Below are 15,155 nucleotides of genomic sequence, written 5' to 3' on the forward strand. Positions count from 1 at the left end.
AGTAGAACTGTGCTCCATAGGGTTTTCAATGGCTGTGATCTTTCAGAAGTAGGTCACCTCTGGGGCATGTCTGGGTGGATTCGAACCACCAACCTTTTAGTTGGTAGCTAAGTGCTTAACCATTTATACCACCAAGGGAGTTTAATGAAGTCATTGTCATATATACAATCAAGAATGAGCAATTGTCAAATGATGGAATGCAGTAAACTACATTGAACGCGTAGTGAATATAATTTAATCATGAGAAGTAGCCAAACAAGGAGAATTGTTCTGAAATTTATTTTTAGTGATCATACATTTGTGAAAATCACACCATTTATCATACTTGAAGGACAGTTTGAATAGAGCTACAGTTGATGACCTGATGACTCTCAGGCTGCAGATAATGGGAGTATGCTGCCACAGAGGTGGGTGGGGTGGGGTGAGTTATAATGGACCATCTTTATCACATCCAGCTGTTCCGCAGGGGAAGCAGACCTTGTGATAGTTCTCAGTTATTTATGTGGTGGGTAACAACTGTTTAGAGCAAGGGGTCGGCAAACTTTTTGTAAGACCAGAGAGTAAATACTTCAGGCTGTAGGTCATACAGTCTCTTTTACAGCTAGCTACTCTACTCTGCTGTTGTAGTGTGAAAGCAGCCATAGACAATATATGACACAATGGTGTGGTGCAATAAGACTTTATTGGTTTAGAGCATTAAATAACAATTGTGGGAACGTTATGTGGTACACATACAAATCTGTATGGCAGCAGGAAAGGCCAAGAGAGTACCTGCATCTGGAGGCTGTGGAAATGTTCTTGGATCTTCTTTTTTAAACATTGTGGGATTTCAGCTCTTTGTTTTTGGTTGAAGAGAATTTAGAATTTTAGAATTTGCTGGGTGCGGGTCAGGTCCCAGCCATCCCTGGTCTGCGATCTCCTCTGTACTTCTGCCCACTTCAGAAGGCAGGCTGCATCTTTTAATGCCTTTAGGTTGTCACTGGCAGCACTTGCCACTGCTCTGTGGAGAGCACAGATCCCCTTGTTAGAAAATTCTGGTTGCTGGACCATCATGTACCACTGCTCTTGCTCTACTTGGGATGGTTATTTTACATGTGTCATGACTTCTTGTTCCCCAGCTCCCAGCACAGTGTACCCAGTGCATGGCTGTCTTAGTCATCTCGTGCTGCTGTAACAGAAATACCACAAGTGGATGGCTTTAACAAAGAGAAGTTTATTCGCTCACAGTCCAGTAGGCTAGAAGTCTGAATTCAGGACACTGGCTCCAGGAGAAGACTTTCTCTCAGCTCTGGAGGAAGGTCCTTGTCATCAGTCTTCCTTTGGTCTGGGAGCATCTCAGGGCAGGAACCTCAGGTCCAAAGGACGCGCTCTGCTCCCAGCACTGCTTTCTTGGTGGTATGAGGTTCCCCTGTCTCTATGCTCACTTCTCTGTTTTATATCTCGAAAGAGATTGGCTTAAGACACTACCTCATCTTGTAGACCTTATCAGTGTAATTGCTGCTAATCCACTTATTACATCATAGTGATAGGATTTACAACATATAGGAAAATCACATAAAATGGTGGACAATCACATAATACCGAGAATCATGGCCCAGCTAAATTGACAGATATTTTGGGGGGACACAATTCAATCCATGACAGTGGCATACGCTGTATTCACTGTACTCCAGTGTATCCCCTCTGAATATTTGTTGAGTTGATGTTCCTTTGGACAAGTACATGGTACACATTTAACTACCTTCCAGTCGTTAATTCTCTGCCACCCTGGGAGGGGAGCCCTGGCCTTATTCTTTCCTTATCAGTCTGTGCAACTTTTGACTCTAGAATGTCATTTTGTGTATTATTTACTGCTCTGCCTGCTTAGCTTTCTGGACGCATCCTTTTCATGACTGCTTTCTGTTCAGTCCAGATACTTTTTCTTTTTTGGTGGGTGGGGGCAGTGAAGGAAGAAGGAAAATTGGGGAAAATGAGTAAGAATAACCCAACACAAGCATTGAAAAGCCAGTCCTTTCCTTCAGAGCTGCAGTCCTTGGAAAAACACACATAGCCAGTTTTGCTTTTGAGTGATTTCTTCTGCTGTGAGTTCTCAGAAGACCATGATGTCACTTACCTGTGCTATGGGTGGCTTCTCATGGCACCTGCATCTGGTGGTGAACTTGAGCAATCATTGTTTCTAACTGAGAAGCCTAGCTGGTGATGGACCAGGCCACAGAGTCTCAGATAAAGAATTAGGTAGGAGAAATCTGTGCTTGCTGTGACTTGCAGCACATCCTGTGGTCAGATAGACTTTAGCTATTAATTCATGGGTATTTCATTGCTGTCTCCAGAGACTCGAGCTGCAGCTGTTAGGAATAAAGGACACATTGCTTAGCGCTTGATTCTGAACACAAGAGAGAGTAAGTGTACGCAGCCTGTGCACTCATTCATTCATTACAGGCACCTCCACTAACTGCCGCAACCTTCACACTAACCTGTGAGGAGGTAGTCAGGGTGGAATGTGGGAACAAAGGCTCACAAAGTCCCATAGCCACGTGATAGGGAAACGTGTTTGGACTCATTGCCCAACGTTCTCTACATTTTGCCCCATCACCTACAAGGAGAGCAGAACTCAGAGAATCTCTTATCCCTGGAAAATAAACTGTTTTGGCCAATAAACCCACTGCCGTCAAGTTGATTCCGACTCATAGCGACCCCATAGGACAAAGTAGAACTACTCCAGAGGGTTTCCAAGGCTGTAACTCTTCATGGAAGCAGACCACCACATCTTTCTCCCATGGAGCAGCGGTGGGTTTGAACTGCAGACATTTTGGTTAGCAGCTGAGCTCTTTAACCACTGTGACACAACCCACTCATAACCCATGTGTGGGTTTGGCTCAAATCACCTTCCTGAAAGCATAGCGACCATTGAAGTGAATGTCTGAAATGGCAGGAATGGGCCTGTCCCTGACTCTAGCAGGGTGAAGATGCTGAATTCTACTCTGTGTGTCTCTTAAACTAAAGACAGCTGTGAGAGGTAATGGTGGTTATGGTCTCTGTGCAGGTGTGGTTGAAGTCTGTGGGTTCCGGAGCAGGGCTCCACAGACAGAGGGCTTAAAAAATACTGGCTTGTTTCAAGACTTCCCCCATCCTGGTGACTGTTCAGTCTTTATCGTTAGCTAATGTGCCGAAGTTAGAATGTCTTAATGGTTGCAGCTAAACATTGGTCCTAGGTAACCACTGTTTTCCTCTTACTGATCCCTGTTAGCCCCAAACGGCCTCAATATCATTCTTCTACATTTTCCATGTCGTGGAGGCATTGGTGTTACTGCTAAAGAGAGTTTCCTAGAGGACTTGGTTTTCTCTCTCTCTTAATTTAAAATTTAAACACGACTATTGACTCTCAGCCCAGTAGATCCCCAACATGAGGGGACTTGGTTTCTAGTCTTGTCCCTATGTTGGCATTCTGTGTCTGCTGCTGTTTCTCTGGCTGACCTTGGGCCACGCGTTTAACCTTTGGAGGCGCTCTTTTCATTGTCGGTCAGGCGAAGACTTTGGGCACAGTGGCCCTGTGTCACAAAGGTGAAGTTAACTCTCAGGAGTTGGGAAGAGAGTTCACATTGTCACTGAACAGGATGTTAAGCAGCTTTTCCGCAGAGGTTCCTGCACTGATACTTGTGGCTCACTCTGAAAGTCTCCTTGATGAGAAGATAACACCACGTTTCTGGGCTCTTTCTTCTCTCTTCCAGATGCCAGTATGGACAGAATAACTTATGATGCTTATCCCCACCCACCACTTCCGAGACATTGAGCGGAAACCAGAATACCTCCAGCCGGAAAAGTGTGTCCCACCTCCCCACCCTGGTCCTGTGGGAACCATGTGGTTTATCCGCGACGGCTGTGGCATCGCCTGTGCCATTGTCACCTGGTTTCTGGTCCTCTACGCGGAGTTCGTGGTCCTCTTTGTCATGCTGATTCCATCCCGAGACTACGTCTACAGCATCATCAATGGAATTGTGTTCAACCTGCTGGCCTTCTTGGCCCTGGCCTCCCACTGCCGGGCCATGCTGACGGACCCCGTGAGTATGTCTGGGCTTGTTTTGACCAGCCCACACTCTGCTTCTCTGGCCCTGGCATGGCCACAGCCTGCATGCTCCACATGGGCCTTGGGAATGTGAAGAACAGGAGGGCCAGGGCTGGCATGGGAAAGCGGACTCAGGCCCACTTGTTCAAAGTTCTGTGGAACTCTGACTAAGGAAGAGGGGACAACATCCATATCACAGCCTACCCTTCTTGGTTGACTGATACTACGTGTACATTGAAGCTGCTGTGGGAGGGGTTTGGTCTCAGGGAAACCTAGCCTCTACATAGAAAGGTATAGTCGGGTAACCGTGGAGATGGGCCAGAGCAGAGCAGAAAGCATCTGGGGGAGTGGGGCCAGTTGTGTCAGGATGGGGCTTCCCAGTGAAGATAGGACTGGAGCTAGGGAGATTTGAAATTAAAGCCATATCCAATTCCAGAAAGCTGCACAGAAATGGCCTTCCCTTTGCTTTCCTGAGGCTCATCTTTTCCTGAAAAGCTAGACAAGCCTGCTTCAGGCCACAGCAAGTGCCTCTTGGTGAATATCTGTGGGTAAAGCAGTGGTGTTGTACTTGATGACTTAGCTAAATGTACCAAGCTGTGCCAGTGGCTAGTGAATGTTTGTGCACCCTAGTATTAAATCCTCATCCCCGTTCATTACCTTGTGTGGGAAAAGCGAGAGAGTACGTTATTTGATAAAGACTTCCTGTGGCCTAATTGTTTCAGTGCCTGGGACATCTGTGTTTAAATTAAGGAAGGGAAAGCAAGCCAACAGTGCTAATGGCACTAACCCTACCAGCTTTGTTCTGTGAGCCCCAGGGAGTGTGCAGTAAAGATGGTGGGGTCCCGCGCCAGTTCTCTACCTTCTCAAAGCGCTGCATTTTCTGCTGGTTCAGATGGTAGATTTTTAATCCATCCCAAGGCAAGGCAGCTTTCTCAGCTCAATTACATGTCAGCCACTGGTCCAGACAGCACCTCTTCTCATCGTCCACATGCCTCAGAGAGGAGCGCACACACTGGCAGGCAGGGGCCTATTGGCCCAGTGTCAGCACTCCTTATGGGGTCATTGACCAGCTATCACCTAACTATAATAGTATGTACTCCAAAACCACAAGTGTATAAAGAGTTTTCCCAGCAACTTAAACTTGGTCATGCTGAAAACAAGTTAAGGATTAATTCAGAAATTTTTATGGGGCCCTTGCTACTGGGGACACAAGGACAAAGACATTTTGCTCAGCTCCTGGTTTCTACTAAGCCCTAAGCGTTGTTCCTGCCCTCAAGGTATCTCTGCGTAGAGGGGAAGAGAGGTGAGGCTAGCCCGTGTGATGAAGGCTATGGCAGAAGAAGCACAGCTTGCTGTGGGAGAACAAGGGAGGAAACGTTAACCAATCTAGGCAGGAGTGGCTGTGATGGTAGGCTGCCTGGAGGAGGTGATACCCAAGCCAGTCCATCAGAGCACTGGAAGTTGCCAGGGGAGGTGGAGGGCAGTGAAGCTGGAAGACACCGACAAAGTTTCAGATAGAGGGAGCACAAAGACACAGAGGAATGTGGGAGTGTGGCATCTCTAGGGACCAGGAGCTGTATGAAACAGTGGTAGCTTAGGAGGAAAATGGGCGTAGGTGGCAGTGTGTGTGGGATAGCAAAGGAGCCCTGCTGGTGCGGTGGTTAAGTGCCCAGCTGCTGCCAAAGGTCCATAGTTTGAACCCACCAGCCGCTCCATGGGAAAAAGATGTGGCAGTCTGCTTCTATAAAAATTACAGCCATAGAAACTCTGTAGGGCAGCTCTGCTCTGTCTTATAGGATCACTATAAGTCGGAATTGACTTCTCAGCAATGGTTTTTTTCTTTTGGTGGGCAGGATACCAAACCAGGGTGGGGGCCAGATGATGAAGGGCAGCCTGGAGCCCTTGAGGGTTTTAGGCCAAAGAGTGAGGAGATCCTAATTCAATTTACAAGGATCCCTCTGGCAGGAATGAGGAGCAGCCACTGATGGATGGAATGAAATGGGTGGCTATGTTTATTGATTGCTACTAGGTGAGAGGTTTCCGTTTGGACAGTGGATACAGCTGTGAGTAAGACAGACAGAAATCCGTGCCCTCTGGCAGCTTACATTCTAGTGGAGCAAGGGGATAGTAAAGACTTACTGAACAGTTAACTTCAGAAAGTGGCAGGTGCTTTAAAGACAATAGAACGGGGTGACTGATGGTGACCTTCCTGGAGTGGGATGAGGAAGGGAGGGAAAGGATTACTATAGATGAAGTGGGGCTGGGAAGGTCTCTCTGAGCTGGTGCCATTGGCCCTGAGACCTGAATGACAGCAAGCAGCAAGCCAGGCAGAGGGAGTTCAGTGGGGCAGAGGAGAGAGCAAGTACAGAGGCCCAGAGGCAGGAGCATGCTTGACACGTTTGAGACACAGGACTAAGACCAGTGCAGCCAAAGCGCAGTGAGTGAGGGATATAGAAGAAGCCGGCGAGGGCTAGAGAAACCAGATTATGCCAGGCCTCATAGGCCTCGTGAGGACTTTGGTCTTTGTTCCAAGTGCAGTGAGAAGCCATCAGAGAGGCATGATGCGATCTGGTTTTAAAAAGAGAATGGATTGTGCAGGTGATGGGGTCTTGGAGGGGGCAAGTAGAAGCAGGGAGAGGAGAGGTGTTACAGTGATCAATACAAGAGATGGCGGTGGCTTTGACCAGCGGGGAAGCAGTGAGGCTGGAGTATATTTGGAGCCAGTAGTTCTCAAGCCTGACTGCACATTAGAATCCCCTGGGAGCGCTCGTCATTGGAATCGACAGGATGTTGGTGGTGGGAGCTTCTCAGAAGTACTGATGCATGGGCCCCACCCCAAGAGGTTCTGCTGTAATTGGGCCCTGGTTATTGGATGCTTTATAGCTCTCATTTGACTCTCCTGTTCAGCTGGCCAGAGAACCACTGTCCTGAGAGCTAGCAGCATAGATATGGATGCAGAGTGCCTTCCAGAGCCTTGGCCTGAGCAGCTGGGCATTGGTGCTGCCATTTACTGAATGGGAGTGTCTCGGGGGGACAGATAAGGGGGAGAAATCAAGTCTTCTGGCCAAACAGTCTGTATGACATGCAAGCAGAGATGCCAGGTAGGCAGTGGAAAGTTACAGCTGGGACTGTGGAGGGTCAGAGTGGATTGTGCAAATCACTGGCTTATAGAAGACCTGTAAAACCAGGGCGAGGGAAGGAGACTTCTGCCAGGTATCCCTGCTGCCCTTGCACGTGTGTTCTTGGACATCCCGCATTGAAGCCTGTGACCTCTCGAGGGACCCCCTCCGTCTGGCCGCCTACAGTTGGATGCAGGAGAGCACAGTTCCCACCGTGGTATGCAGCTCAGCTTCCAATCCCAAATGGGTGAAAGCCAGACTATACCCCAAACACCAGTCCACTTCTCACAGGTGTGTTTGGCTGATGGCTCCAAAGAAAACTGGACAAAAAATGAAGAATCTGTCAAATATTTACCACTAGTAAGGGGAGCACCTCAAAGCATGTCCTACAGTGTAACCATCTCTGGGCCTGTCAGCTTCCTGTGTCCTCTCGTGCTACCGTCTGCCTCTCCCCATTTCCCACATGTGGCATCTTATGCCAAACCCAGTATATAAAACAGAAGTGGAGCTGTGGAGGGGGAGGAAGGAGGCCCCGAGGCCCTCTGGTGGGGCCCTGGACTTCCAAGGAGCACAGTTAGCTGCCCAGATCCCAGGTTATAAAGGAGATCCATTAGGGGCTCGTTATTAACACTGCAGGGAGAGTCTGTTTTTAGATAGGCTTCACTGCGGGGTTCTAAGGCATTCCCTGATGGGATTATGATGTTTTGTATCTCAAGAATTCATGTGCATAATTTTTCAGAAAAACTTGCATCCTAAGGTTGTAAACAGTGTACGCACTGTATATCATTTTGGTTAGCCTTACTGGTAAAAAAATTAACTTCTTACGGCTACCCCATATAGTTAGCTTTACAACTTCCAGCTTTGAAATTCTTATTCCGAGTGTAACAGCAGAACAGTCGAGGCCACCACAGCTTTCTGGACTGGGTAGCAGTCATTTACTACAGCCCAGCATGTGGAGCTCAGGCAGCACAGGGAAGAAGGAAGTGACTCACGAGTGCATACCAGCCCCTTGGAGGCGAAGCTCCCGTGTAAGAAATCACATGCAGGGGTAGGCCTGTAGCACAAGGAAGAAGACAGATGGACAGAGGAGGGACAGGTGCATCACATGGCGGTGGGCTGGCCTGGAGGCAGCACTCAAGGGCAGGCAGGTGCTTGGTTTCCTTGCCACGCTGAGGGGGTGGAATGTCATGAAAGGAGCGCTCTGTGTTCCTGGGACACTCCAGACTCTCAGAGGTCCAGAGTGGCGCCACTTGCCCTGGGGAGACAGCCTCTTAAAGACACCTGGACTCAGAGGCCCTTTTCTAGGTACCTCTCTCTCTTCCTCCCGTTTCTACTGTCTGTTCTTTTCCAGTTACAATACATTTTAACGCCTCGTCCTGTGAAATCCCATGTGAGGAACGCCCTTCGGAGTTTAGATCTGGGACAGCGTCTGCCTCCCAGAGGATGCTAAGAGCTGAGAGCTTGTTTCCTTTTGTTCTGGCTGCTTCATCACAGCCATCGTGTGAGCCCTTACGATCAGCATATTTTTGCCCGTCGTTTCCTTGGTCCTAAACATTGATTAACCTTATTTTAAGTTATCTCACCTGAGATTTGAGAAAAAGAGGACTGTAAATCAATTTAACTATGTTGTTAAGAAAATCTGCCTGCCTCTGCCCCTCCTTCCCTGGGAATCTCACCCTCTTGAGACCTCACTATAAACAGACCTCACATGAGCACCTCAGACCACTCCTGGCCACTACCTTTAGTGTCAGCTGCCAGAACTCATCAGTGGGAATACGGTTAACCCCCGGGTTACGAACATCAACTTACGCACAACCCATAGTTACGGACCAACTGCCATAAAGCCTATCAGAAAAAAACTAACTCCGTGTCTAGGTGTACTCCCACAACTGGCCACACTTCTCCCGTGTGTGCAGATGCCGCAGCGGGTCCTTGGGCAGCTGTTGGTGGTGGGCAGGCCCCGCGACGTGTGCCCAGCTGCAGCCTGCAGCAGTGAGCCAAGAGCGCACACGCACCCGCCTCCCTCGGAGCTCAGAAAGGGCCAGCCCCACTGTCCGTGTGACCCAAGCAGTGCCACTCTGCTCTGCGTGACAGGCCTGCAGAGGGGATGGCGGCCAGCAGCGAGGTTGTGGGTGCAGTGCTTTGCGTGTTTTCTGAGTATAGCTGGTCAGCACGCCATGCAGGACATATGACCAGGCCTCTGTGGCTCCCCCTTATTCAGCCGCACCTCACTGCATGGGGTACTCTGTGCTGTGCAGCCAGGGGCCATTGCAGCACCTCTCTGGGCTTCTGTTCCCCTTAATTTGCACATGTGAGATTTCACTATTGCAGCAACTCTTGGCCTTTTAGTGGCAGGGGTGGGGGGCAGTCTTAGATTCCTGACCTCTGTGTGTCCATATGGTTTCGGGGACGGGGGAGTTCCATGGAGAACTTTGGTTGTCTTCCCATCCCTTGGGCCCCAGGCTCACTCTTAGCACATCCTGAGAGGCATTTTCTCCCTTGCACCCCAAGGCAGGGGCATCACAGTTGGTGGGTGGGGTTGACAGGTCTGGTGACGAGGTGACTGGGAATGATCCACCTGGCCCTGCGCCATCCTGCCCACGCCCACACCCTTCCTGCCTCTGCTGAGGAGGGTTCAAAATGCAGCAGAAATACAGCCCAGTGGTCTGACGGTGGGTTTTGTAGCTTGGAGTCTGAAGTATCTAACTGGTGTCAGAGATTTTACAACAGAATCTTCTGAGCATTTTGGGTAATGCTTGTCCTGTGGGCCTCTTTACCTGTGAAGAAGGTACTTTGTGTTGTGCATCAAAACATATTATTACCATATCATTATGGTACAGGTGTTTTAGCCTATCTGGAAGTATTTCTTTAATGTTTTTTGTGCGTGGAAAGATATACTATATACTGTACACTAAGGCACACATTTGACTAGCTGATATTAGATGTGAACCATACCTAACTCTTCCAACTTAAATGTACAAATTTGAGTTACAGACTCAGGAATGAACTTGTTCATAACCTGACTGCTTGTGGTGGGTTTCACTTGTATTGGTACTCCTTTCTGGAACCTCCCAGTGCCCCCATGTTGAGTATGTGCTGTGTACAGAACCAGTTGGCAAGTATTTACTGGTGTGGCAGCACGTTGTGGGGCCCTGTGGAAACACAGCAGGAACAGCACTGGTCCTCCCAGAGCTCACAGTGTGGGTGCAGCCAGGGAAGAGCCTCACCCACCTTGCCCGAAAGTATTGGTTTCCTGGTCAGAGTTCATTTGAGTAGTGACCTGCATTCTCCCTCATCATTCCAGGCAACTTTCGTACCTGCCACTGAGCAACTTATAAATACCAGTGGAAAAATCCTTGTGGCTTCAAGGAGAAGAAAGTGACTGATTCAGGGGACTCCTACCTCCTACCTTTCTGCGGAGGAGACAGATGGCCCTGTGTCCCTGGCAGAGCCAAAACACCAGAGTATCTGCCCACATGTACACATGCCTTAATCACTGTGACCCCAGGAATAGTTTTAGCAAGTTTTCATCCTTGTTGCACAAAGTAGGAATGTTGAGTCTTTGAAACCATGGATGTTTCTTAAGATCCTGTCTACACTGCTTTCTACAGTGTCCTTTTTACATTGCTGAATTGGTCTGTGTACTTATTAAAACGGGCCTCCTAGGCCTGTTTCTGTCAATTGTTAGTGATGATATAGTTGTTGGCAGTAAAATGACACTATGGCATGAAGGCAATGAAAAAGTGCCTTTTTCAAGCCACTTACTGGCAATGTTTTATAAATGCAGTTTGTCTCCTGATAGAGGCAAAGGTTCTAGACTTGGGTTGTCTGAGTCTGAATCCTGGTTCTGTCAATTATTAGCTGTGTGACCTTGGAAAGCTGTTTAACTTTTTCACTTTAGTTACTTCGTCTATGCAATGAGAAATATCATAGCCTCTATGGCACAGGTTTCTTGTCAGAATTAACTGGGTAAATACATATAAAACATTTGGAACTATGCCTGGCATATGGTAAGCACTCCATAAATGGCTGTTGTATGGTCGTTGCTATTCAGCTTGAGTTTATTGAATGCATGCTCCGTGCCAGGCCCTGGGCAATTTCCGGGGCTACGAGTTGAAAGGCATTGTCTCTGCCCTGGAGGCATTACAGGCATGTAGGAGAGATCAGTGTGTGATTAAACAGTAATTGTTGTAATACAAATACAAGATATGGTAGCACAAAGGCCAGTGATGGGTTCTGCCTTGGCAGTGGGCCCTCTGGAAGAATGCCAGAGGAGGCATCCCTGAGTGGATTTGGGTTTAAGTACACAGGGCAGGGAGGTACCTGGCAGACTGAAGAGATGGGAGCTGGAATGGTGATAATAGAGGGTCCCTGAGGGCAGAATAGGATGAGTTTTTGGAGAGTGTAATACCTTTGAGGAACTCCAGGTAGTCCACAGGGTGGGACTTTAGAGAGGAATGTGAGCTCTGCCCAGGATCTTGGATGGTATGCCACGGTCCCTAAAAACCCATTGCTGTTGAGTCCATTCTGACTCATAGTGACCCTACAGGACAGAGTAGAACTGCCCCCATAGGGATACTAGGCAGTAATCTTTACAGGAGGAGATTGTCAAGTCTTTTTCTCTCACAGAGCAGGTGGTGGGTTTGACCTGCTAACCCTTCGGTTGGCAGCGGTAGTGCTTAACCACTGTGCCACCAGGGCTCCTTGCCACAGTCCCTAAGGAGCCACTTTTAGGCAAGGGGAGCAACATGATCAGATTCACATTTTAGAAGTGGTTACCCTGGAAAATAGCAGGAGAAAAGACAGAGGTGGGGCTGCAGGATATGAGGAAGAGACTGAGGCAGGTAGATCTAGGAGATTCCAGGGCTTCGAACTATCTCTGCCTGGTTCAGTCATGGCTGACAAGACGAAACCCACACGGACCCAAGTTTTTAAGATGTGGGTGAAGTGAAGCGATAAGCAGAATGAGAAAAATTACAGGTCAAACCCCTGCTAGAAACTTAATCTCCGTCTTAGAAAACAAGGGCAGCATGCGTGTTGCATAGCAACCAAATCTCTTGACCCACAAAGTCAGAAACATGCCCTACTCAAAGATGGTGGCCAACACGCCTCTTTGAATGTGTGCTGCTCTCCACAGTCCTGGCAATAACCCAGTCTCCCACATCAGGCTCCTGAAAGGGCTCACTATGCCTCTTCCAAGGCTCCCATTCTCGGTCTTTGACCCATTTTAAAAATTTCGGTCTGTTCCAATTTTGCTTCGTCAGCTATTACTGAACCAGTTCAAACTAGTTCAAAGCCCTGGAGATTCTCTGCTGCTCTGGGGCAGGGGATGATGGGGCTAAAGTAAGGCTGGGTCAGTGGTGTGGTGGGGAGAGATGGAACTCAAGACACGATTTGGGGGCAGAAATAACCTGGTTGAGTGGATGGGGGTGTGGGGCAGAGGGTTAGGAGAACTGGAATGACTCCTGGATTTCTACTCTGAATGACCAGGTAGATGAATGTGCCATGGACCAGGGAAGGGAGAATAGGAGGAAGAGGTTGGGGAGAATATAATAGGTTCAATCTTAGCCATACATGTTGAAAGTTGGGGCTTTGGTTCTATGTTGTTTTAATGCCTCTTGGACAACCAGATAGAGATATTTGCAGCTCCAAAAGAGGTCTGGATTGGAGCATCATCACTGTGTGATAATAGGGGAGGTGGTGGGTGTAGACGAGATTGTCCAGGAGAGAGTACAGAATGAGCATGAAGAATACTGGGGGTGAAACCCTGAGGGACACCAGTGTCCGGGGGGACAGAATCACAAGATAGATGGAGGAGGCACAGCCCCACAGAGGCAGCAGGGACATCCAGATGGAGCAGAGCAGCGGTAGGAAGAAAGTGACAGGGAGGAGGGACAGGTGGTCAGTGAGGAGACGCCAAGGAAGATGGGGGCTAAGAATCTACCTTTGGATTTGGCAACGGGGAGTTGCTCCTGACCTGGTGAGAGCAGTTCCCTGATGTGGAGGGGACAGGTGCCAGAGAGCAGTGAACTAAAGAGTGCGTGAGGTGAGGTGGAGAGCCAGGTGCCTACGACTTCAAGAAGCTCAGCTTTGAAGCAGAGGGGAGAGCAAGGGAGTCTCCTGAGGCCTCCAGGGAAAAGTTCTGAGGCATGGGATCCCTGAGGACCAGGATTAGCTGAAAGCCTAGTCCTCCAGGTTGGTGGGTACAGGCAGGTCTGGGGCCGGAGAAGTTGAAGGATGGGGAGGGTGGGCAGGGCGATGAGAAATATGAAGAGGCTTTATCCCAGTGGCCCTGATTTTCTCTGAAATAAAAAAGGACATGGTTAGGGATTGAGGCTTGGGCTAGCCACTGAGGGGAGTGGTTGATGGCACTAAATCACCCCTCCCAACACGCACCCTGTCCCTCCCCCTCCCCTCCCCCTCCCCCTCTCCCTCTCCTCCCTCTCTCGCCACTAAGAACTCAGTAGAGCTCTGTGCCATAGATAGGTGGAGAGGGCTTTGATACAGCCAGAGCAGAGAAGCTTTAACAACCTCTACAAATTTCTTTTAAACCAATTCCCGCTTTGGGGCCTAACACATATTTTGGAAGTATCTGAGCATTTTTATGGATCTATAGATTTTAGAAAGTGTTTTTAGCTTACTGTGTGCAAAGAGAAGAGACAACAGGAGTACATGCCAATACATAGTAGTACTTAGCTTTGGGTAATGGAATCATAGGGTGGCGTTTTCCGTTTCATTTTCTCATCTGTATTTTCTTTCCTTAAATCACGAGCAAGTATTACTTTGTAAGTAAGGGGAACATCAGTAAGCTTTGCTCTGCCAGGCTGCAGTAATGTGGAAGCTTCAAGAAATCCCTGTGTGTTGTGTAAGAACGGTAGAGGGTGGAGCGGGTGTTTCTCAGTAACGCAAGCATGACAGCAGTGGCAAAAATGTCTCAGCAGGACTTCTGACTCCCTGCCTGCCGTCTGTCCACAGGCGTACAGAACAAAATCCCTTACCGTGAACTAATAATAAGATGTTCTGAAATCTGTGGAGATGAGCCCAGAGAACATGTTCTTTATAAAAAAAAGAAAAGAAAGAAAAAGCATCCGAGACAGAGACTCGGGGCCAGGCCAGCTGGTCTCGGGGCAGGGTAGGTTGGGGGTGCTGGGCAGGAGGGGCCTTGGCTGGGTGGAGATGAGCCTTCTAGCAGATTTATGCACATGGAATTACACTGTAGGGGCAGACTTACAAAGGCCCAGCTGTTCAGGGAGGTTTCTAATCGCAGTCTGAAATGACAGGCGATAAAACAAGAAGTGAGAACTGCCCTTTACCACGTGGGGGCTTCCTCTTGCAGCCCTTTATGTGGAGACTCCTGAGGGCTCTAGCAAATGCTGGTAGCCAGAAGTTTCGTAAAAACTGGGCCTGAAAAGCAAAAAACCTGCGTCTTTACTGAGGGAAGATCGGCCTCATCACCTCATCTGCTTAGGGAAATGGTGTCCCTTTGTGACAATAGTGACTTCCAGTTGTGGTTTTGTGGCTTCAGAATCCATGAAAGGTCACAGGATGGCGCATACTCACTTTGTGTATTAAACAGCTTTTTTTTTTTTTCAGTAAGCCCTCAGGGCTCTTGTGCAACCCTCTCCTGTGCCTGCGACCCGTGCCCTTCCAAACCCCTTTTGAAACCGCCCCTCTTCCTCTGTGGTCTGGGCTCCGCCTTGCCTTGGTGAGGACTTGAGACCCTGGCCCTTTGCTATGCCTCCCCAGAGGCCCGAGGCTGTCTCAAGACAGACTAACAGCATTCTGGTCACAAACCTCAGGGAAGCTGGTGGTATTTCTACCTTGGGTATCTCCCTTCTGAAGTTTATTTTTTACTTATGTTTTTAATGAATATTTTCCTTATTGCAAAAGCCATGTATTCAAAATAGAACATTTAAGAAATACAGTCAAGAAAATAAAATTTACCTGTGATCCTACAACAGGAGATAACCGTT

At 48.5% G+C, this 15,155-nt stretch overlaps 1 protein-coding gene across 5 annotated transcripts in view; it reads left to right on the forward strand.

Annotated features, from left to right (window-relative positions):
* ZDHHC3 (zinc finger DHHC-type palmitoyltransferase 3) overlaps positions 1–15,155 on the forward strand; it is a 64,803-nt gene that overhangs the window by 12,958 nt on the left and 36,690 nt on the right. For all 5 annotated transcript variants that reach the window (XM_010589872.3, XM_010589875.3, XM_010589876.3 and 2 more), the window contains exon 2: positions 3,729–4,058. In XM_010589872.3, coding sequence (XP_010588174.1) covers positions 3,753–4,058 — 306 coding nt within the window. In that variant the 5' untranslated portion in view covers positions 3,729–3,752. The remainder of the gene's footprint in view (positions 1–3,728; positions 4,059–15,155) is intronic.

This window comes from Loxodonta africana, chromosome 22, assembly GCF_030014295.1.
Source record: "Loxodonta africana isolate mLoxAfr1 chromosome 22, mLoxAfr1.hap2, whole genome shotgun sequence".
Taxonomy (NCBI): Eukaryota; Metazoa; Chordata; class Mammalia; order Proboscidea; family Elephantidae; genus Loxodonta; species Loxodonta africana.